This window comes from Ranitomeya variabilis, chromosome 5 (assembly GCF_051348905.1).
Source record: "Ranitomeya variabilis isolate aRanVar5 chromosome 5, aRanVar5.hap1, whole genome shotgun sequence".
In the NCBI taxonomy this organism is placed as follows: Eukaryota; Metazoa; Chordata; class Amphibia; order Anura; family Dendrobatidae; genus Ranitomeya; species Ranitomeya variabilis.
The window spans coordinates 32,078,102-32,102,316 of NC_135236.1; the positions used below are offsets into that span (position 1 = coordinate 32,078,102).

Below are 24,215 nucleotides of genomic sequence, written 5' to 3' on the forward strand. Positions count from 1 at the left end.
CCTGTGTGTGGACCAGATTCTTGGGAAGCACATGGGAGAGAGTGTGTAAGGTCCTGGAAGGTCTATGTGTTGGACGGACTTCCTGGAGAGCACATGGTGAGGTCTTGGACCTGGAGGCCTGTGTGTTGGAAGATCCTGGGAGTTGGATTTCCTGAATAGAACATCCTGTGTTGGAAGATCCTGGGAGTAGTACTTCCTGAATAGCACATGGAGAGGCCATGTATGCAGAGTCTGTGACAGCACTGCATTGGGGGAGCTACCGCCCGTCTGAGGATCTGGACTGTCAGGTGGCCTGGTGAGCAAGGCATTGTTCGGGACAGTGATCCCTGTTCGGCAGCTTCCCTGGGAGAGAGAGTACTGACAGGAGTCAGCATGTGGAGCAGGAGCTCCTGGAAGGTAACCCAGGGTATGGGGAACTGTGTGCACTGACATGGGGTCAGTTAATGAACTGTGCGGTCACCCATGGTAACTGGACGGAGTAAGGTCCAGCATGTTTAGAGACTGCAGTCTAATGTCGTGTGTTGGTGCCTGTTGTGTTCCATGGACATTAATGAACTGTTCGGCGTGCGGCCACCCACGGTAACTGGACAAAGAGGTCTGGCGTGTTTAGTGACTGCATCTTAAAGCCATATGCTATGAAGGGCTGTGGAGTATGTGTTAAGCCTGTAATATTTAACATGGCCTCAAGTGGTTTATGACGTGTAAATAAACCAAATAGACTGTTTATGTGAAACACATGCTGTCATGATTCACACCGTGACCGTCACCCCTACGTCACGGACCGGGGTGACTTTAGGCCAACAGACGGCTATCACATGTGCAGGGGGGCTTATCTTAGTTATCCCTCCACTGCTACAATGTGATGGAAAAACACATACAAGGCTATTGACCTCTTAGTTTACAGCAGGGGCTTATTTTAGTTATCCCACTGCTCTTCAATATACCACGAACTGCAGGGATTTATATATATCCCGCTTTACAGTTCCGCTTGAACTTGCAGCTCTCTGGCGCCCCCCTTACCCTCAGGTCAGACTAGGTACTGCACCTAGGGTAATTAGTCGCCAGAAAGGCTGCCTGCTTTGTACTGGCTATTGGGCACGCTGCAGCGAGGCGATATAACTACTCCCACTCAGGCAGGAACAATAATTATCAACGCCGCCGTCGCTACAACGACTCCCAAAGGCACAGAACAAAGGTATGCTGCCACCAGCTTCGATTAAACGGGTCCGAAGCTAACCCAAAACAGTAGCATAATTCCCTTCAGAAGACTTAGGGTACGTTTTAGAACAGGAGAACGAATCTAGTATTTTAAATATTTTACTCCATTAAAGATTAAGCCAGTGTTTATAAAAAGGTATAAAAGATGTTACAAAATGAGACAATTGAAAATATGTACAAGGTAATCATAAAAAAAACAGGGATTACATGAGAAATCAACACTTACATGTGTTCAGGACATTGCAGGCAGAGCCAGGCTAGTGGGCCGAGCTCCCAAATGTCCCAATGCATCGGGTCTGGCAGTCAGAGCTCCTCTGGTAAGACTAAGACTGAAGGCTGGGTTAAGTGGAGTCACTTAAAAACTGGAGCCTCGTGACATCACTAAAGGGGTTGAGTTAACATCACCCTCCCCTGTCATCAGATTTACCAAATTTAACACAAAGTTTTATAATGCTAGTATCTCCCCTCCAGAACATGTCAGAATCCCAGCACACCCCTCATTCATCTTCTTTTACCATTGACTTTCTATGGGTAGTAAATTCGGGCTCGTTGGGTCGCCCGGTTCTGGAGAAATCTGTACTTTGTCCCTGTTGGACTTAGAGGCTCCTGCTTACAGTGGCTGACAGACCCACCGATGGACGTTAGCAATAGGTATTTATTATTTTCCTAGCCCAAGTCGGTGGCCCAGAATCTTATCATATTAGAACAAAGACCCTCATGGATTTTGGAAAACTTCTATACCAGTTCTAGCTGATTCTAGATGGGAGGAGGGATGAGTAAGTTGCCCAAAGCCTGGAATTTACAGCCAGAGCAATAAAACCTCTTCTACACGTCCACATCTCAGCAAACACAAACACAGAGAGAAGGGGGGTTTTTAGCCCGCAGCATGGGTCTGACAGGCAAAGCTACCAAATCATATTACATTTCATACAATATCGTGACACCTCCCCCTTTTGGTCTGCGCTACGTAGGCAGAAGCCCTTGGTATGCCTCCATGCGCACCTCAGTAGGTTCCCCCTGGCGGGACAGTCCATCTGCATTGCCATGCTCCCTGCCCGTTTTGTGTTCAATGGTGAAGTCAAACTGCTGAAGGGCAAGGCTCCACCGTAGCAACCTGCCTATGGTTCCACGCATGGCGTTTAGCCAGAGCAGAGGGTTGTGGTCGGTCACCACAGTGAAGGCATGGCCATACAAGTAGGGTTGCAAGCGCTGCAGGGCCCAGACTATGGCCAGGCACTCCTTCTCGATGGTGGAGTAGGCCACTTCCCTCGGCAAAAGTTTCCGGCTCAGGTACAACACGGGGTGCTCTTGGTCCTCCTAGTCAACCTGGCTGAGCACAGCACCGAGGCCAAACTCGCTGGCGTCAGTCTGTACCAAGAACGGTCGACTGCTGTCGACTGCTTTCAACACAGGGGTGTTGCACAGCGCGGTTTTCAACGCCTGGAAGGCCCCCTCACAGCCGTCAGTCCAGTTGACGATGTGGGGTAGCTTCTTCCTGGTGAGGTCCGTCAAGGGTTTTGCCAGGCTACTATAGTGCTGTACGAAGCGCCTATAGTACCCTGCAGTGCCCAGGGAGGACATCACCTGTTTCTTGATCCGGGGAGTGGGCCAGTTCACGATCGCTCCCACTTTCTCAGGCTCTGACTTTAGGGTGCCCCCGCCTACCCGGTGTCCCGGGTAGTGGACCTCCCTCATGCCCATCTGGCACTTTCCGGGCTTGATAGTCAGTCCAGCTTGGTGAATTCACCTGAGCACCTCCTCGAGATGCTGCAGGTGTTTCTCCCAGGAGGAACTGAAGATGGCAATGTCATCCAAGTACGCCACCGCGTACTTCTCCAGTCCCTAAAGCAGGAGGTTGACCATCTGCTGGAAAGTGGCAGGGGCATTCTTCATGCCGAAGGGCATGACCGTGGACTCGTACAGTCCGAAGGGTGTGATAAAGGCGGACTTCTCCTGCGCCTCGGGGCTCAGGGGAATCTGCCAGTATCCTTGACTCAGATCCATTATGGTCAGGTATTTTGCGCCCGCTAACCTCTCAAGCAGCTCTTCGATGCGCGGCATTGGGTGCGCGTCAGAGGCTGTGATGGCGTTGAGCCCCCTGTAGTCCACGCAGAACCGGGTGGTCCGGTCCTTCTTGGGCACGAGAACTACAGGTGAGGCCCACGCACTCTTTGACCGTCGGATCACCCCCAGCTGTAACATCTCATCGATATCCTGGCGCATAACCTGCTGCACCTGGTCGGAGATTCGATAGGGTGTTCGCCGTAGTGGGGCATGATTCCCGGTGTCCACCTCGTGGACTGCTAACTCAGTTTTTCCAGGTCGGTTGGAGAACACGACCCGGAAGGGTTCCAGTGTGGTTTGCAACTGCAACCGCTGGGGTTCAGTTAACGAGGCGCTTACCTCCACGTCCTCAATGGACCCACCGACCTTCGCTTGGACCAGCATGTCCAGGAGGGTGTCTTCCTCCCCGTCTTCGGGCAAGCTGCAGACCGGTAGGATGAAAGGTTCACGTTCGTGATGAGCCTTCATCATGTTGACGTGAAAGGCCTTTCGCCTACCCCGAGTGTGGTCAAGTGTGACCACGTAGGTGACCGGGTTGAGCTGTTGGTGGACGACGTACGGGCCCTCCCAGGCTGCCTGAAGCTTATCCTTTGGTACGGGGACCAGCACCCACACCTTTTGACCCACGTGGTAGGTCCTCTCCCGGGCGTTCTGGTCGTACCAGTGCTTCTGGTCAGCCTGAGCCTGCGTCATGTTGTCATGCACCAACTGCGTCAAGGTCTGCATCTTGTCACGGAAGCGCATGACATACTCCACTATGGACACTTCAGAAGGATTCGGCTCCTCCTCCCAGGATTCCCTTACCAACCCAAGGGGTCCCCGGACTCGCCTGCCGTACAGGAGCTCGAAGGGGGAGAACCCCGTCGAGGCCTGCGGAACCGCTCGGTAAGCGAACAGCAGGTGTGGGAGGTACCGCTCCCAGTCGCACCCTTGTGTCTCAACCAGCATGCGTAGCATCTGTTTGAGGGTACCATTGAAGCGTTCACACAAGCCATTGGTCTGTGGGTGATACGCACTCGATACCAGGTGCTTCACCTGCATTCTCTTACAGAGAGCCTCCATTAGGCGAGACATGAATTGGGTCCCTTGATCGGTAAGCATCTCCCTGGGAAATCCTACACGTGAAAAGATAGCTAACAGGGCATCCCCCACCTTATCTGCCCTAGTTGACGACAGAGCTACTGCCTCTGGGTACTGGGTAGCGTAGTCTACCACAGTAAGGATGTATTGCTTTCCAGAGCTACTGGGGACGGCCAGCGGGCCCACAATGTCCACCGCGATCCTCTGGAAAGGCTCCTCTATCACTGGCAGAGGGATCAGGGGAGCCTTAAGAGCAGGCCCCGCCTTCCCCACTCTTTGACAGGTGATACAGGAGCAGCAGTAGTTTGACACATCTGTCCCCATCTTAGGCCAATAGAAGTGTTGAGACAGCCGGGCCTTAGTTTTGCTGATCCCCAAGTGTCCAGCTAGCGGGATCTCATGGGCAATCCATAACAACTCACCCCGGAATTGCTGCGGGACGACCTTAACCACTCCTTTTGTGATTTTCCGAGTACTGTCTCCAGGTATAACCTTCCTCATTCCCAGACCACCCTCTCCTTATCAGTCACGGAGGTGGGCGTCTCGGCGAGTTGTCTCAAACTCTCTAGGCTCGCATCTGCGCTCAGAGCGGCCTGAAACTCCTGGCTAGGGGAAGCCAGACGTCAGGGTCCCTTTCCCACGGGAACCCTCTGGGACCTGCTCTGGGTCCACCTCTGGTTCAGTCACAATGATGACTGAGGAGGGTCCGGAAGGCAGACAGTTATCTGCTTTCCGGGCACTCTGACTGCGGGTGACAGCAGCTGCATAGGCTGTCTCCCCGGGGATTTCTACAGACCCATCAGCCGACGCTGCTATGGGCTCTACCTCCCCATCCACCCCCATTACCTCAGCAGCAGTGCTACTTATGGGCCAGTTACCTTCCTCAGTGGCACTGGTCAATTGCATGGCATCACCTTCCTCACGGTTCCCATGTATCTCCCCATTTCCTGTAGCACCGACACGTGCCCCTGCTAGGGGTTCCTCAGCCGTCTCACTCCGCAGAGCGACGTGGCTGAGCACTCCTGTACCTATGGACACATCAACTTTCACAGAAAAATCATTATCAGGTTCAGTTGGCACAGGTACAACATTTTTTCCATCAATCCTAGGGAAAAAATGGTTATCAGATGCATCATTACAAGATAAAGCATGGTCAGGTAACACATGCGATTTCCCATCATCATGAACATCATCAGGGTTAACGTTACCCTTATTAGCAGATTGGGGAGGGGTGTCAGGAATGTAGTATGCAACCATCCTCCCCAAATCAGTCCCCAACAAAACATCAGTGGGCAAATTATCAGACAGCCCCACTTCCTTCACCCCGCTCCCGGTACCCCAATCAATATAAACCCGGGCCATTGGCAAGGGACACCCCATTGGCAAGGGACTCCTGATGCCCCCCATCCCAGTGACAGTTAGGGTTTTCCCCGGAATGATTTCTTCAGGGGCCGCCAGTTCGGCTCGGATGAGGGTCCGTTCAGCCCCGGTGCCCTTGAGGCCTGTAGCAACATGGCCTCCCACGGTGACGTGTTGTACGTTGTCACACACCCTCCCAGCCACACCACCCACCAAAAGAACTGCTGCATTAGGCCCTGGGGCCTTGGATGAGGGGTTCTTCGGCTTGTCTGGACAGTGGGGACTGATATGACCAGTCCGCTTGCAGGCGAAACACTGGCGAGGTTCGGTGGTATGTCTGATGCTGTTGGCTACGGGGACAGGACTTCTGGGGTGTTGGCTGGCAGGGGTACTGGCGTTGGTTGCAGGCTTACCCCCTCTCCAGCTGGTGGTGACTGGCTTCTGCACTTCCGATCTACAGTTGGCCTCATAGGCATCGGCAATCTGCGCTGCTTTCGTCACGTCTTTGGGTTCTCTGTCCATCACGAACTGTCGCACCTCAGCTGGGCAAAGATGTAAGAACTGGTCTTTGATCATCAGGTCTCGCAGCTGTGCAAAGGTGGTCACTGACAGTCCTTGGGTCCACTGGTCAAAGTGGGTCCCCAGTCCATGTACCACATCACCGTAGCTGTCATGTGGGCCACGTTGGAGGTTCCGGAACTTTCTACGGTACACCTCGGGTGTAAGCTGGTACTTGGCTATGAGGGCCTGCTTGATGGCCTCATAGTCACCATCTTGTTCTTGAGGGAGGGCAGCAAATGCCTCCAGAGCTTTGCCTCTCAGCCCTGGGGTCAGGTATCGTGCCCATTCGTCTGTAGGCAGCTGGTACTGTCTGCAGGCTTTCTCAAAGGCCCGCAGAAAAGTGTCCAAGTCCCCGTCCTTTTCCATAACAGGAAAGTGATCGGGCCGAGGCTTCGGTATCTGAGCGCTGCTGGGCTCACGGCTCCGGGCGGTGGAGGGCATCACCCCCTGCCGGAGCATCTCCAGTTCATATTCTCGCTGGGCTTGGCGCTCAGCTCGTTGGGCCTGGGCCTCTCGCTCGGCTCGCTCCTGGTATTGCTGGATCAGCTGCCGACGTCCATCATGGTCATCGGCGGTGAGTAGTTCCAAGACCGCCAGCAGACTGGGATCCAAACCGCCCTGGTTGCTAGTTGGGCCCGTATTCAGTGGTTGGACCTCTGCTGCAGCACCATGTTCGCTTGTGCTGGCTTCTGCGGCCACTGGGCTCTGAGAGTGGTCTAGAGCGGCTTCCCATTGCACCAGATCTGCGACCAGTTGGGCTTTGTTTTTGCTTGCAAAGTCAATGTGCTGTGACTTGCATAAGGCAATAAGGGTGTCTCTGGTCTGCTGCTCATAAAAGGTTTCTCCCAGCACAACCATGGTTGCCAAATAAAAGATAGGACAGAAAAATGAAGAGAAAGGGAAGGGATAATTACCAGTACACACAATTGTCTCAGGACTAATAAACACTGAGTTCGTTCTCCAAACTTATTTGCGCAGAGTCCTCGCAAGAACTTTGCAAGTTTTTAGTGACAGGAATGATTGCTCAAACCAAATCACTAATGCTCTAAGATTCCCCCGCACTGCCACCAATTTGTTACGATTCACACCGTGACCGTCACCCCTACGTCACGGATCAGGGTGACTTTAGGCCAACAGACGGCTATCACATGTGCAGGGGGGCTTATCTTAATTATCCCTCCACGTCTACAATGTGATGGAAAAACACACACAAGGCTATTGACCTCTTAGTTTACAGCAGGGGCTTATTTTAGTTATCCCACTGCTCTTCAATATACCACGAACTGCAGGGATTTATATATATCCCGCTTTACAGTTCCGCTTGAACTTGCAGCTCTCTGGCGCACCCCTTACCCTCAGGTCAGACTAGGTACTGCACCTAGGGTAATTAGTCGCCAGAAAGGCTGCCTGCTTTGTACTGGCTATTGGGCACGCTGCAGCGAGGCGATATAACTACTCCCACTCAGGCAGGAACAATAATTATCAATGCCGCCGTCGCTACAACGACTCCCAAAGGCACAGAACAAAGGTATGCTGCCACCAGCTTCGATTAAACGGGTCCGAAGCTAACCCAAAACAGTAGCGTAATTCCCTTCAGAAGACTTAGGGTACGTTTTAGAACAGGAGAACGAATCTAGTATTTTAAATATTTTACTCCATTAAAGATTAAGGCAGTGTTTATAAAAAGGTATAAAAGATGTTACAAAATGAGACAATTGAAAATATGTACGAGGTAATTATAAAAAAAACAGGGATTACATGAGAAATCAACACTTACATGTATTCAGGACATTGCAGGCAGAACCAGGCTAGTGGGCGGAGCTCCCAAATGTCCCAATGCATCAGGTCTGGCAGTCAGAGCTCCTCTGGTAAGACTAAGACTGAAGGCTGGGTTAAGTGGAGTCACTTAAAAACTGGAGCCTCGTGACATCACTAAAGGGGTTGAGTTAACATCGCCCTCCCCTCTCATCAGATTTACCAAATTTAACACAAAGTTTTATAATGCTAGTATCTCCCCTCCAGAACATGTCAGAATCCCAGCACACCCCTCATTCATCTTCTTTTACCATTGGCTTTCTATGGGTAGTAAATTCGGGCTCGTTGGGTCGCCCGGTTCCGGAGAAATCTGTACTCTGTCTCTGTTGGACTTGGAGGCTCCTGCTTACAGTGGCTGACAGTGGCTGATGGACGTTAGCAATAGGTATTTATTATTTTCCTAGCCCAAGTCGGTGGCCCAGAATCTTATCGTATTAGAACAAAGACCCTCATGGATTTTGGAAAACTTCTATACCAGTTCTAGCTGATTCTTGATGGGAGGAGGGATGAGTAAGTTGCCCAAAGCCTGGAATTTACAGCCAGAGCAATAAAACCTCTTCTACACGTCCACATCTCAGCAAACACAAACACAGAGAGAAGGGGGGTTTTTAGCCCGCAGCATGGGTCTGACAGGCAAAGCTACCAAATCATATTACATTTTATACAATATCATGACACATGCCCATGTGCCTTAATTCCGTTGCTGAGCGAGTGTTCCCCAACCCCTTAGTAATCGCGCATCACAGTGTGTATATAATGTGTGTGGGGTCAGAGTTTATGTAGACACTAATGGATGGTTGCGATGTGACAAGCGAGGGAAAATGAAGTTATTTCTGGGTCCATAACACTTTCATATAGTGGAGAAGCCCCAGCACTATGGCCGTCAGTCTTCTCCACATGATATGGGCTTCTCTCCTTCTGCCAGGCCATAAAACGTACATTTGATAAGAAGACGGTTCACGTGTACGAGCTGTTCAAGAATGAGCTGGATCTGGTGAACAAGGAGCTCGGACAGAAGGTCCCGACAGTCGCCCCCCACATGTGCCGCTACGCCGGCCAGGCTCACTGGGTGCGGGCCCTGAAGAGGAGAATCGACCGGCCTATGGAGGTGAGCGCCAAGCCTTATCCATTACTATCATCTTAGTCAGCTGGTGCCTGTAGTCCGCCCCCGGTAGTAAGGTACGTATGACACACATGTTCTCTCAGCTTGCTACGTAACATACTCCCCCAATGTATTTTATTGAGTTAATCATTGAAAACTTGCACTCGGCTGAGGATGACGAGGAGGTGACACAGAGGTGGCATTGATGGGCGATACAACATGGTGCGCAGATAACGTGTCACGCGTGTCAATAGATGCAGGTAGTCAGCTCACTGCTGTGTCAGATGACAAGCGTGCAGCTTCGGGAGACGTCTCAATAACACCGCTGGGCTCCCCCGCCCGCTCGGCGGTGGCGTGTAGGATTAGCATACGCTGCGTGTAAATGCGAATTGACAGTGACAGCGGCTTTCTCCTGAGCCCGCAGCCTGTGATGTGTTCTCTGTGTAGTCCGCTTGTAGTACACGCTGCGCACGTTCCTGGTGGTCCGCCGCCTCCTCTTTCATTCTATTACTTCCTGACGGTCCTGCAGAGAGAAGAACGGGGACGGAAAATCCATGCAAAGAAAAGATTTAAGAAGAAAGAGAGATGGGACAGGGAAGCAAAACAAAGGAAGGAAAGGGAGGAAAGACATCATTAGCATACGAGGGGGAGAAGGAAGGAAGATTTGGGCGGCGGAGGGATTGGCAGGGAGTCGTGGACGGTTTCTTAAAGGGACCTTCAGACTATAGTGTCTGACAGAAATAAGTGGCCATGTTGAAATTCTCAAAAACACCATGGGTTGGGAGTGGCACTATTTCTGATAAAAATGGCATGCACACGTTGTGGGATCTCAGACATTAAAGGCATACGTATTAGAACTGGTATATAAGGGAGCGGTGCAGAAGATGGAGACGTTGGTAAGACATTACTCCTAGTTCTTCTCGTCATAGAGCCTGGCCAATGCTCACTTCATGCCCCGCATTGGGGTGGGAGAGGAGAGCATTCAGGAGTACCAGCAGCTAGCACAGAAGCTGGACGAACTGGTGAGGAAGATCTTCACTGAATGGTCCCAGTTGGCCGATAAGCAAGCAGCGAAGCGGCTGGATATCCCTCTCATGGTCCGCAGTCAGGAGAAGGTTGGCATGTTGGATGTCAACTTTGATAAGTAAGTGACCGGATGTTTTGGGGAGCCGTGTATTCGGCGACGTCCTCTAATCTTTGATGTATGACGGACAGGAACCTGCTGAAGATGTTTGTGGAGATTCATTACTGGGAGCGGCTTTTATTCGAGGTGCCGCACTATGTGCTGGACATATATCAGAGGAAGGAGGACCTCAGGAACCTGCGTGAGAATGTCCTGCTGGTGGTGCGGGCCTATAACAGGTAGGATACTGCCCGGCTCTGTCCGGTACCAGCACACAGTCCTTCTCAACTCATCCACAATCACTGTCCGAATCTTCTTCAGGATTATAGCAGCGCTTTCTCCAGAGGAACGGGGGCTGTTCAGAGAGAGAATCCGCTTCTTGGACAAAAAGATCCAACCTGGTCTGAGCAAGTTACATTGGTCGTCGAAAGGAGCGTCGAGCGCCTTCATCAATGATTGCCTGCTGCATGCCAGCAAGGTGAGAGAGTGACCGAGGTCCATGAAGGACAGAAGGTGAAGGAGCATATACTTACTAGGCCGGTGTCATACTTGCAACTGCAATGCGAGAAATTCGTGCAAGTCTCTCTCCTCAATACCTGGCACTCCTGCCGGAACTCGGGATGGGAGTGTGCGGCTTCATGTATTTCTATGCAGCTGAACACTCCTTTCCGAACAGCCGGTGGCAGTGCCAGGTATTGAGTTGAGAGACTCACGTTAGTTTCTTGTATTACAGTTGCAAGTGTGACAACGGCCTTAGAAAGTGGCCCAAGGAAAGAAAATCTTGCATAAGAGAGCAGAGGAACACACTTAGTATAAAGGAGCAGTCAGAGGAGCACACCAAGTATAAGAGAGCAGTCAGAGGAGAGAACACCTAGTATACGAGAGCAGTTATAAGAGAGTACAACTGGTGTAACAGAGTAGTCAGAGGAGAGCACACCTAGTATAAGAGAGCAGTCAGTGGAGAGCACACCTAGTGTAATAGAGCAGTCAGAGGAGAGCACACCTAGTATAAGAGAGGAGTCAGAGGAGAGCACACCTAGTGTAAGAGAGCAGTGAGAGGAGCACAACAAGTATGAGAGCAGTCAGAGGAGCATACCAAGTATAAGAGAGCAGTCAGTGGAGAGTACACCTAGTATAAGAGAGCAGTCAGTGGAGAGTACACCTAGTGTAAGAGAGCAGTCAGAGGAGAGCACACCTAGTGTAAGAGCAGTCAGAGGAGAGCACACTTAGTATAAGAGAGCAGTCAGAGGAGAGCACACCTAGTATAAGAGAGGAGTCAGAGGAGAGCACACCTAGTGTAAGAGAGCAGTCAGAGGAGCACACCAAGTATAAGAGAGCAGTCAGAGGAGCACACCAAGTATAAGAGAGCATTCAGAGGAGAGCACACCTAGTATAAGAAAGCAGTCAGTGGAGAGCACACGTAGTGTAAGAGAGCAGTCAGAGGAGAGCACACCTAGTATAAGAGCAGTCAGTGGAGAGTACACCTAGTGTAAGAGAGCAGTCAGAGGAGAGCACACCTAGTGTAAGAGCAGTCAGAGGAGAGCACACTTAGTATAAGAGAGCAGTCAGAGGAGAGCACACCTAGTATAAGAGAGGAGTCAGAGGAGAGCACACCTAGTGTAAGAGAGCAGTCAGAGGAGCACACCAAGTATAAGAGAGCAGTCAGAGGAGCACACCAAGTATAAGAGAGCATTCAGAGGAGAGCACACCTAGTATAAGAAAGCAGTCAGTGGAGAGCACACGTAGTGTAAGAGAGCAGTCAGAGGAGAGCACACCTAGTATAAGAGAGCAGTCAGAGGAGAGCACACTTAGTATAAAAGAGCAGCCAGAAGAGAGAACACCTAGTAGAAGAGAGCAGCCAGAAGAGAGCACACCTAGTAGAAGAGAGCAGTCAGAGGAGAGCACACCTAGTATAAGATAAAAGTCAGAGGAGAGCACACCTAGTATAAGATAAAAGTCAGAGGAGAGCACACCTAGTATAAGACAGCAGTCAGAGGCGCGCTCACCTAGCGTAAGAGAGGAGTCAGAGGAGAGCACACACAGTATAAAAGCTGTCAAAGGAGAGCACACCTAGTGTAAGAGAGCAGTCATAGGAGAGCACACCTAGTGTAAGAGAGCAGTCAGAGGAGAGCACACCTAGTGTAAGAGAGCAGTCAGAGGAGAGCACACCTAGTGTAAGAGAGCAGTCAGAGCAGAGCACACCTAGTATAAGCGAACAGTCAGAGAGGAGAGCACACCTAGTGTAAGAGAGCAGAAGAGAGCACACCTAGTGTAAGAGAGCAGTCAGAGGAGAGCACACCTAGTGTAAGAGGGCAGTCAGAGGAGAGCACACCTAGTGTAAGAGGGCAGTCAGAGGAGAGCACACCTAGTGTAAGAGAGCAGAAGAGAGCACACCTAGTGTAAGAGAGCAGTCAGAGGAGAGCACACCTAGTGTAAGAGGGCAGTCAGAGGAGAGCACGCCTAGCATAAGAGAGCAGAGGAGCACACTTAGTATAAAAGAGCAGCCAGAAGAGAGCACACCTAGTAGAAGAGCAGTCAGAGGAGAGCACCCCTAGAATAAGACAGCAGTCAGAGGAGAGCACACCTAGTGTAAGAGGGCAGTCAGAGGAGAGCACGCCTACTATAAGAGGGCAGTCAGAGGAGAGCACGCCTACTATAAGAGGGCAGTCAGAGGAGAGCACACCTAGTGTAAGAGGGCAGTCAGGTCAGAGGAGAGCACACCTAGTGTAAGAGAGCAGTCAGAGGAGAGCACACCTAGTGTAAGAGGGCAGTCAGAGGAGAGCACACCTAGTGTAAGAGAGCAGTCAGAGGAGAGCACACCTAGTGTAAGAGGGCAGTCAGAGGAGAGCACACCTAGCATAAGAGAGCAGAGGAGCACACTTAGTATAAAAGAGCAGCCAGAAGAGAGCACACCTAGTAGAGGAGCAGTCAGAGGAGAGCACACCTAGTAGAAGAGAGCAGTCAGAGGAGATCACATCTAGTATAAGATAAAAGTCAGAGGAGAGCACACCTAGTAGAAGAGCAGTCAGAGGAGAGAACACCTAGTATAAGAGAGCAGTCAGAAGAGAGCACTCCTAGTAGAAGAGCAGTCAGAGGAAAGCACATCTAGTATCAGATAAAAGTCAGAGGAGAGCACACCTAGTAGAAGAGCAGTCAGAGGAGAGAACACCTAGTATAAGAGAGCAATCAGAAGAGAGCACACCTAGTAGAAGAGAGCTGCCAGAGGAGATCACACCTAATATAAGAGAGCTGCCAGAGGAGATCACACCTAATATAAGAGAGCAGTCAGAGGAGAACACACCTAGTATAAGAGAGCGGTCAGAGGAGAGCACGCCTAGTATAAGAGAGCAGTCAGAGGAGAGCATGCCTAGTATAAGAGAGCGGTCAGAGGATAGCACACCTAGTATAAGAGAGCAATTAGAGGAGAGCACACCTGAATGGTGAGGGTAGTAGTAGGTATTACTGATCTTTAATTTTATATAACGAGTAGAGGTGAGCGAGCGTGCTCGGATAAGGTGTTACTGGAGCACGCTTGTGTCCTAATCGAGTATTTTCGGCGTGCTCGAGTCTACATGTTTTGTTGCTGTTTGACAGCCGCAACCGCAACACATGCAGCTATTGCCTAACAGACTTTCGAACAGCAGAGAGACATGCAGCTGCAGCTACTCGAGCATTTTTTTGAGCACACCTTAAATGCTCGATCAGGACACGAGCATTCTCCAATAACACCTTATCTGAGCACGCTCTCTCATAACTAATAATGAGTTCTTCACATCCAGATACAACAAATTGTTGACAACTACAAGGCCTCCAACCTGAGCATTTCCCGCTGCGCCCAGGTGATAAGCGAGACGCTGCTGCTCCACATTGACGGGAAGCATGTCTTCCGAGACCTGGAGTTTCAGGAGATGCAGGAGGAACACCGGAGGATTATTCATGGCCGCCTGCAGAGCTTTCACGAGGACATCTGCAGCCTTATGAGGGCCACCTACGAGGTCTTCAGAGCAGACGGCCCTGAGGTACGGCCCTGTGCCACCTGTAGATGGGCCCTTCCTGTGCCCGGTATACCATGGTGATGTGTTTGTCGCCCGGCAGGTCCAGCAGCACTGGGTGAACTACACTGAGAAGATGGATCGTCTGATCGAAGAGGCCTTCAGGCTGAACATCAAGTGGTCTCTGCAGGAGCTGTCGAAAGCCATCAATGGCGATGCCAAAACTACGCAGAGCCCCCTCTTCCGTGTCATGGTTGTACTACAGAATGACGTGCCTGGGTCCACGGCGGAGGTAAAGCCCCCATCTGGGGGGTTGTAGTTTCATAGCTCCTGAAGAGTCCCAGGTTGGGGGTATAATCTCACTGTCTCCTCCTCGTTGTTGCAGGTAGAGTTCTCTCCCACCCTGCTGCAGCTCGCCAACATCATCAGCAGCGTCAGCTCGGAAATCTTCACCACGGTGTCCAAGTTCAGGAGACTACCAGACATACTGACCAAGAGGATGTCCCAGCGGGACCCCATACACTCCATCCTGGGTAATGGCGCTCGCTGACAAGGTCTCGTTCACTCCTGTCTTTGCAGACTGCTGCGCTTATGTTCCCTATTCTTTAACGTTGTGATAAGATAGTTGTGAGGGGTCCCGTCCCACAAGTTGGGATGATCCAGAGTGTAGGACCCCAGAGGTACCCCAGACCCTGACTCCGGACCCTGACCTGTGTCCGCACCTTTGTCTCCTAGAACGGGATGAGGAGATCAAGAAGATCCAGGCTCAGATCGGTGCAGGCATGGCCGCCAACGCTTCTCTCCTCCAGGCTTACCTGAAGACCTGGGACTCCTTCCGAATGATCTGGGAGCCCCAGAAGGACACGTTGATACGTCGGTACCAGAGACTTAACCCCATGGTGTCTGCGTTTGATGCCGACATTGCCCGGTGAGAGTAGTTGTCCTCCTCCCGTTCCACAGCGTGTTCCTCAGCTGACTCTGGATCTTTCTCTCTCTTGGGTGCCGTCCCCTCGTCCGCAGATACACCGAGCTGGCGAACAACGTGCAGAAGCAGGAGACGGTGCAGAACATCCAGTTTGTGCTGCTGGACTGCTCCCAGCTGAAGTTCGCCCTGGTGCAGCACTGCAACGAGTGGCAGAACAAGTTCACCGGCCTCCTCAGGCACATGGCCACCGAGAAGCTGATGGAGCTGCACGCCTACCTGAGCAACAATGCCGAAAGGTCAGCTCTCCTCCCACAATGCAGTGCACCAGAGAAAGCAGAATTCTGATTGCAGCTCTGGATGCGACTGGAGATGTATCTAGGTCATCTCATTAGATCCAATCACATCCAGAGCTGCACTTACAGTTCTGCTCGTCTGGCTTCCATCCTAACCTAATTAAGACTCCAGTTAGAGTGAAAGCTGCAAGCTGAAAGCAGCCTCCCACAATGCAATGCACCAGCAACTCCTCCACACACCAGAGCCAGCAGAATTGTAAATGGAGCTGTGGATGCGACTAGAGAAGTCATGTGCCTATTTTTTTCTATGACACACTTCTGTTACAGTGTGCCGGTGCAGCAGATGTCTGAGATGGTGGCCGGCTCCTTTGTACCCCTAATTTGCTGTTCTCCTTTCTCCCGTCAGGGTGGTGAAGCCCCCGCAGACGCTGGAGGAGCTGTCCCAGAGCCTTGCCCTATACGACACCCTTCAGGGCGAGCTCTCCAGGACCGAGGGGCAGATCCTGCCCATCCACGACCAGTTTGAAATCCTTAAGAAATATGAGGTGGTGGTGGAGGAATCTGTGAGTATCTGTCACCACATGCGCAGCCTTAAAGGGGCGTTCCAGGCACTATGGCTCATAGATGACCTGGATAAGCAGCAGAGATCAGAGCTGGCTCCAGTCGCTGCCATTACAGGCAGGTCCCACCAGCCAGCACGTAAAAGCATGTCATGGGGCGGGAAGGGGTTAAAGGCGTAGTCACGTTTAGAAAACCCCCTTTTCATGCACCCTATTAGAGCGTGAATAGTGGGGTCCTCCCAGTGTCCTCATCGTTGCCACAAGGAGCATCACTCGATCTGGAGGACCCTCCTGTCCTGCATTACACAGAGCCCATGGAATGCCTAATTTCCCCGCTGGAGGCACTGCAGGGAAGTCAAACACTTGCTGCCAGGTTACCCAGGGGATGACTGCTGGTCACTGGGGGTCCCAGCGGGGGGACACCATCTACTTGCCAATGGAAATGTCCTAAGCTAAAAAACTCTTTAAGGGGCTTTCCACTTCCAGATAAGTGAACCCTAAACGCTCTTCTATACCTAGCATAATAAACTCGTTCTTCATGGGGTCCAGCACCGGTTATTCGACACTGCTCCAGTCCCTGTGACGTCTCATCACCGCTTCAGCCAGTCACTGAGCTCAACGGCTGTGCAGTGATGTCAGCTCTACAGCCAAATCACTGAGACCCGAGCAGTGGCGACGAGCCGGTGCTGGACCCCACGGGACGCGTACCTTCTCCATTTAGTGCATTTGGGATCCACTTTCTTGACAGTGGAAAACCCCTTTAATCTACACCCAGAGCTGCGCTCACAGTTCTGCTGGTTACTAAGTGGCTATCCTGTGCTCACATACACAGCCCTGAATGGGACATGTATTACAGCTCCCAATGTGAGCACTACATCACCCACAATGAGCCCGCAGGAGGAAGCTCTAGTGGAGGCCAGTAAAATGGTGAATGCAGCTCTGGAGTGTCTATGGTCAGTGCATGTTGTAGTAAACGCTTCCGGTTCGCGCAGGTGCTGCAGACATTGGACTCCCTGAACAAGGCATGGCTGTCCTTCCAGCAGAGCCTCATAGATGGTGAAGCCATGCTGAAAAAGTCCAAAGAGAAGTTCAAGACCGGCCTCATCCACACGGCCGACGAGTTCAAGAAGAAGTCCCGGTCCCTCCTGGAGGAGTTCACTGACAGAGGTGAGGAGCGCTCCCACCCTGATCTCATCTCATAGAAGTAGAACCCCCATCATCTCCTGTCCTCCCAGGTCCATTCTCCAGTTCTGTGGGCTGCGATCCGGCGCTGGAGCTGATCTCCACCTTCCGGAACATGATGGACGCCCTGAAGGAAGAGGAGAGCAGCCTGCGCACCGGACTCGGCATGTTCAAGATCGAGCAGCCAAGCTCCAAAGACATCCAAGCCCTGGAGAAGGTGGGTCGGGGGCGAGGAGCTCCCAGCGTTCTGTCCTGTCCCACCACAGTCCTCACGGCCACCTTCTTACAGGACCTGGACGCGCTGCAGCTGGTGTGGGAAGCCACCAAAGAGTGGGAACAGAACTGGGGCGAGTGGAAGAGTGGCCGCTTCCTCACCCTGCAAACCGAGGTGATGGAGAACACGGCGCAGGGTCTGTACAGGAGGCTCGTCAAGCTCAGCCGAGAGCTGAAGGTGAGGGTCCTCCGGGGTGGTCTCTCAGGCCGGGTGTATGACATTGTAAGCTGAAGATGAGGGTTCTACGGGGTGGTTTCTTGGGCCAGGTGTATGACATTGTAAGCTGAAGGTGACGGTCCTTCTGGGTGACCTCTCGGGCAGAGTGTATGACATTATAAGCTGAAGGTGAGGGTCCTCCGGGGTGGTCTCTCAGGCTGGGTGTATGACCTTGTAAGCTGAGGGTCGTCCGGGGTGGTCTCTCGGACTGGGTGTATGACATTGTAACCTGAAGATGAAGGTCCTCCGAGGTGGTTTCTCGAGCCGGGTGCATGACATTGTAAGCTGAAGGTGATAGTCCTCCAGGGTGGTCTCTTGGGCCGGGTGTATGACATTGTAAGCTGAAGGCGAGGGTCCTCCGGGGTGATCTCTTGGGCCGGGTGTATGACATTGTAAGTTGAAGGTGATGGTCTTCCGGGTGGTCTCTCGGGCCGGGTGCATGACATTGTAAGCTAAAAGTGAGGGTCCTCCCGGGTAGTCTCTCGGGCCGGGTGTATGACATTGTAAGCTGAAGGTGAGGGTCCTTCGGGGTGGTCTCTCTCGCTGGGTGCATGACATTGTAAGCTGAAGGTGAGGGTCCTCCAGGGTGGTCTCTCGGGCTGGGTGCATGACATTGTAAGCTGAAGATGAGGGTCCTCCGGCGTGGTTTCTCGAGCCGGGTGCATGACATTGTAAGCTGAAGGTGAGGATCCTCAGGGGTGGTCTCTTGGGCCGGGTGTATGACATTATAAGCTGAAGGCGAGGGTCCTCCGGGGTGATCTCTTGGGCCGGGTGTATGACATTGTAGGCTGAAGGTGAGGGTCCTCCGGGGTGGTCTCTTGGGCCGGGTGTATGACATTGTAAGCTGAAAGTGAGGGTCCTCCGGGGTGGTCTTTCGGGCCGGGTGCATGACATTGTAAGCTAAAAGTGAGGGTCCTCCCGGGTAGTCTCTCAGTCCAGGTGTATGACATTGTAAGCTGAAGATGAGGGTCCTCCGGGGTGGTTTCTCGAGCCATGTGCTTGACATTGTAAGCTGATGGCGAGGGTCCTCCGGGGTGATCTCTTGGGCCGGGTGTATGACATTGTAAGTTGAAGGTGATGGTCCTCCGGGTGGTCTCTCGGGCTGGGTGTATGACATTGTAAGCTGAAAGTGAGGGTCCTCCGGGGTGGTCTCTCGGGCCGGGTGCATGACATTGTAAGCTGTAGGTGAGGGTCCTCCGGGTGGTTTCTTGAGCCGGGGGGGCATGACATTGTAAGCTGAAGGTGAGGGTTCTCCGGGGTGGTCTCTCAGGCCGGGGGCATGACATTGCAAGCTAAAAGTGAGGGTCCTCCCGGGTAGTCTCTCAGTCCGGGTGTATGACATTGTAAGCTGAAGGTGAGGGTCCTTCGGGGTGATCTCTCTGGCCGGGTGCATGACATTGTAAGCTGAAGGTGAGGGTCCTCCAGGGTGGTCTCTTGGACTGGGTGCATGACATTGTAAGCTGTAGGTGAGGGTCCTCCGGGTGGTTTCTTGAGCCGGGGGCATGACATTGTAAGCTGAAGGTGAGGGTTCTCCGGGGTGGTCTCTCAGGCCGGGTGTATGACATTGTAAGCTGAATGTGAGGGTCCTCTGGGGTGGTCTCTTGGGCTGGGTGCATGACATTGTAAGCTGAATGTGAGGGTCCTCCGGGGTGGTTTCTCGAGCCGTGTGCTTGACATTGTAAGCTGAAGGCGAGGGTCCTCCGGGGTGATCTCTTGGGCCGGGTGTATGACATTGTAAGTTGAAGGTGATGGTCCTCCGGGTGGTCTCTCGGGCTGGGTGTATGACATTGTAAGCTGAAAGTGAGGGTCCTCCGGGGTGGTCTCTCGGGCCGGGTGCATGACATTGTAAGCTGTTGGTGAGGGTCCTCCGGGTGGTTTCTTGAGCCGGGGGGCATGACATTGTAAGCTGAAGCTGAGGGTTCTCCGGGGTGGTCTCTCAGGCCGGGGGCATGACATTGCAAGCTAAAAGTGAGGGTCCTCCCGGGTAGTCTCTCAGTCCGGGTGTATGACATTGTAAGGTGAAGGTGAGGGTCCTTCGGGGTGATCTCTCTGGCCGGGTGCATGACATTGTAAGCTGAAGGTGAGGGTCCTCCAGGGTGGTCTCTTGGACTGGGTGCATGACATTGTAAGCTGTAGGTGAGGGTCCTCCGGGTGGTTTCTTGAGCCGGGGGCATGACATTGTAAGCTGAAGGTGAGGGTTCTCCGGGGTGGTCTCTCAGGCCGGGTGTATGACATTGTAAGCTGAATGTGAGGGTCCTCTGGGGTGGTCTCTTGGGCTGGGTGCATGACATTGTAAGCTGAAGGTGAGGGTCCTCCGGGGTGGTCTCTCGGGCCTGGTGCATGACATTGTAAGCTGAAGGTGATAGTCCTCCAGTGTGTTCTCTCAGGCCAGGTGTATGACATTGTAAGCTGAAGGTGAGGGTCCTCCGGGGTGGTCTCTCAGGCCTGGTGCATGACATTGTAAGCTGAAGGTGATAATCCTCCAGGGTGTTCTCTCAGGCCAGGTGTATGACATTGTAAGCTGAAGGTGAGGGTCCTCTGGGGTGGTGTCTTGGGCTGGGTGTATGACATTGTAAGCTGAAGGTGAGGGTTCTCCAGGGTGTTCTCTCAGGCCAGGTGCATGACATTGTAAGCTGAAGTTGAGGGTCCTCCAGGGTGGTCTCTTGGGCCGGGTGCATGACATTGTAAGCTGAAGTTGAGGGTCCTCCAGGGTGGTCTCTTGACCCGGGTGCATGACATTGTAAGCTGAAGGTGAGGGTCTTCCAAGGTTGTCTCTCGGGCTGGGTGTATGACATTGTAAGCTGAAGTTGAGGGTCCTCCAGGGTGGTCTCTTGACCCGGGTGCATAACGTTGTAAGCTGAAGGTGAGGGTCCTCCAGGGTGGTCTCTCGGGCCGGGTGTATGACATTGCAGGACACAGCGGAAATAGGGGGGTCTCTATGTTATTGTGAAGACCTCTGGGTCCTCTGGGGTGGTGTCTTGGGCTGGGTGCATGACATTGTAAGCTGAAGGTGAGGGTTCTCCGGGGTGGTCTCTCGGGCCGGGTGCATGACATTGTAAGCTGAAGGTGAGGGTTCTCCAGGGTGTTCTCTCAGGCCAGGTGCATGACATTGTAAGCTGAAGGTGAGGGTTCTCCGGGGTGGTCTCTCGGGCTGGGTGCATGACATTGTAAGCTGAAGTTGAGGGTCCTCCAGGGTGGTCTCTTGGGCCGGGTGCATGACATTGTAAGCTGCAGTTGAGGTCCTCCAGGGTGGTCTCTTGAGCCGGGTGCATGACATTGTAAGCTGAAGGTGAGGGTCTTCCAAGGTTGTCTCTCGGGCTGGGTGTATGACATTGTAAGCTGAAGTTGAGGGTCCTCCAGGGTGGTCTCTTGACCCGGGTGCATAACATTGTAAGCTGAAGGTGAGGGTCCTCCAGGGTGGTCCCTCGGGCCGGGTGTATGACATTGTAGGACACAGCGGAAATAGGGGTGTTCCTATGTTATTGTGAAGACCACAGAGACATACAGTGTTTAGTGTGTACATCGTCCCACAGTCCCCTGGGGTAACACGGACCCCAAAATATAACACGTTTATAAGTAGGATTGCCTGCGAGCTCGGGGGCTTCTCCAAACCAGGAGGCCATGTCCATGGTAAGCTCCTCTGCCGTCAGATGCCGGGAGCCGCAGTAATGAGCCGGGTCCGGTGCTGCCGCTCGGGATTTGTCCATATTGTAGTACCAGACACTGGCCCTGGGGGTGCTGTTTAGAAATTTTAAGAAACAAAATGGGGCATTTAGCTCATACGACCGCTCCTGAGGATTAGCGCTGGGGGGCCGGACATAATCCCACTGTCTGCACAGGATAAGAACTGGGACGCGGTGGAGACGGCGAGGAATCGCATCGACCAGTTCAAGAGAACCCTGCCGCTCATCGTGGACCTGAGAAACCCGGCCTTACGGGAGAGGTATCACTATCAGTACCAAGCTGTGGCTGACACTACTGTTATAGTTACTATGAATACTACTCCCACTATTCTCCGCACCGCTCTCCGTGTATCAGTACTGCTAACACTACCACTCCTACTATCACTACTATCACTCCTCTCGTTCCTCTCCAGCTCTGCAGCACGGCCCGGCTGGAGGTGTCCGCGGCCACCTCTCTATCAGGGGCGGCCCCTCTGCCATTCCCGCTTTCAGGATCTCTGCCTCCTGTCAGTGAATAGACACAATGCTATTTGTAGCCAGAGGTCGATTATGTTCCCATCCTATAAAGTGACAACAAATCCTTGGAATATGCCAGTAGTTTATGATCAAGGGGGTCCGACCTCTGGGACTCTCACAAATCACAGGAATGAAGGGACCGCAGTGCTCACATGGTGCAATGGCCCTTTTAAGTTTTCCTTGCACGGCAGCTCCAACGGCCTCATGGGGCAGATGACTGGTAAAATAAGAGGGAGGCAGCGCCAAACCAGTGCTGCGACCCCTCCTTTCTCAGGATCAGTGACGTCTTGTGTGTGTATATGTATGTATATATAGTATGTGTGTGTGTGTGTATATGTATGTACTGTATATATATAGTATGTGTGTGTATGTACAGTATATACAGTATACAGTATGTGTGTATATGTATATATAGTATGTGTGTGTATATGTATGTATATATAGTATGTGTGTGTGTATATGTATGTACTGTATATATAGTATGTGTGTGTGTGTATGTATGTACTGTATATATAGTATGTGTGTTTATGTACAGTATATACAGTATACAGTATGTGTGTGTGTATATGTATGTATATATAGTATGTGTGTGTATATGTATGTATATAATAATAATAATAATAATAATAATAATTTTTATTTATATAGCGCCAACATATTCCGCAGCGCTTTACAACTTATAGAGGGGACTTGTACATACAATAGACATTACAGCATAACAGAAATCACAGTTCAAAATAGATACCAGGAGGAATGAGGGCCCTGCTTGCAAGCTTACAAACTATGAGGAAAAGGGGAGACACGAGAGGTGGATGGTGACAATTGCTTTAGTTATTTGGACCAGCCATAGTGTAAGGCTCGGGTGTTCATGTAAAGCTGCATGAACCAGTTAACAGCCTAAGTATGTAGCAGTACAGACACAGAGGGCTATTAACTGCATACAGTGTATGAGAACACGATGCAAGGAACCTGATTATGTGTTTTGTTTTTTTTCTATTTTTAATAGGCCACACAGGGATAGTTAGGTTAATGCGTTGAGGCGGTAGGCCAGTCTGAACAAATGCGTTTTTAGGGCACGCTTAAAACTGTGGGGATTGGGGATTAATCGTATTAACCTAGGTAGTGCATTCCAAAGAATCGGCGCAGCACGTGTAAAGTCTTGGAGACGGGAGTGGGAGGTTCTGATTATTGAGGATGCTAACCTGAGGTCATTAGCAGAGCGGAGGGCACGGGTAGGGTGGTAGACTGAGACCAGAGAGGAGATGTAGGGTGGTGCTGAGCCATGGAGTGCTTTGTGGATGAGGGTAGTAGTTTTGTACTGGATTCTGGAGCGGATGGGTAGCCAGTGTAATGACTGGCACAAGGTAGAGGCATCGGTGTAACGGTTGGTGAGGAATATGATCCTGGCAGCAGCATTCAGGACAGATTGGAGTGGGGAGAGTTTGGTAAGAGGGAGGCCGATTAGTAGAGAGTTACAATAGTCCAGACGGGAATGAATAAGAGAAACAGTAAGAGTTTTTGCAGAGTCGAAAGTAAGAAAAGGGCGAATTCTAGAAATGTTTTTGAGATGCAGATAAGAAGAGCGAGCCAGTAATCGGATGTGGGGGGTGAATGAAAGCTCGGAATCAAGGATGACCCCAAGGCAGCGGGCATGTTGCTTTGGAGTAATGATTGAACCGCACACGGAGATGGCAATGTCAGGCAAAGGTAGGTTAGTAGAGGGAGAGAACACGAGGAGTTCAGTTTTTGACAGGTTCAGTTTCAGATAGAGGGAGGACATGATGTTAGAGACAGCGGTAAGACAATCACTGGTGTTTTCTAAGAAGGTCGGAGTGAAAGCAGGAGAAGAGGTGTATAATTGGGTGTCGTCAGCATAGAGATGGTACTGGAAACCAAATCTACTGATTGTTTGTCCAATAGGGGCAGTATACAAAGAGAAGAGGAGGGGGCCTAGGACTGATCCTTGAGGAACCCCAACAGTAAGGGGAAGGTGAGAGGAGGAGGAACCAGCAAAACCAGCAAAACATACAGTGAAGCATCGGTCAGAGAGATAGGAGGAGAACCAAGAGAGAACGGTGTCCTTGATGCCAATGGAGCGGAGCATAGTGAGGAGGAGCTGATGATCCACAGTGTCGAATGCTGCGGAAAGATCCAATAGAATTAGCATGGAGTAGTGACCATTAGATTTAGCTGTTAGTAGGTCATTAGAGACTTTAGTGAGGGTAGTTTCAGTAGAGTGTAAAGAGCGGAAG

At 51.7% G+C, this 24,215-nt stretch overlaps 1 protein-coding gene across 1 annotated transcript in view; it reads left to right on the plus strand.

Moving 5' to 3' along the window:
* Nucleotides 1-24,215, plus strand: part of DNAH2 (dynein axonemal heavy chain 2) — a 149,771-nt gene that overhangs the window by 81,333 nt on the left and 44,223 nt on the right. Inside the window, exons 13-26 of the mRNA XM_077261641.1 lie at nucleotides 9,023-9,205; nucleotides 10,129-10,343; nucleotides 10,415-10,561; nucleotides 10,644-10,800; nucleotides 14,102-14,341; nucleotides 14,418-14,606; nucleotides 14,700-14,847; nucleotides 15,050-15,242; nucleotides 15,335-15,535; nucleotides 15,939-16,095; nucleotides 17,085-17,259; nucleotides 17,328-17,491; nucleotides 17,564-17,725; nucleotides 21,604-21,707. Of these exons, the coding sequence (XP_077117756.1) occupies nucleotides 9,023-9,205; nucleotides 10,129-10,343; nucleotides 10,415-10,561; nucleotides 10,644-10,800; nucleotides 14,102-14,341; nucleotides 14,418-14,606; nucleotides 14,700-14,847; nucleotides 15,050-15,242; nucleotides 15,335-15,535; nucleotides 15,939-16,095; nucleotides 17,085-17,259; nucleotides 17,328-17,491; nucleotides 17,564-17,725; nucleotides 21,604-21,707 (2,435 nt within the window). The remainder of the gene's footprint in view (nucleotides 1-9,022; nucleotides 9,206-10,128; nucleotides 10,344-10,414; nucleotides 10,562-10,643; nucleotides 10,801-14,101; nucleotides 14,342-14,417; nucleotides 14,607-14,699; nucleotides 14,848-15,049; nucleotides 15,243-15,334; nucleotides 15,536-15,938; nucleotides 16,096-17,084; nucleotides 17,260-17,327; nucleotides 17,492-17,563; nucleotides 17,726-21,603; nucleotides 21,708-24,215) is intronic.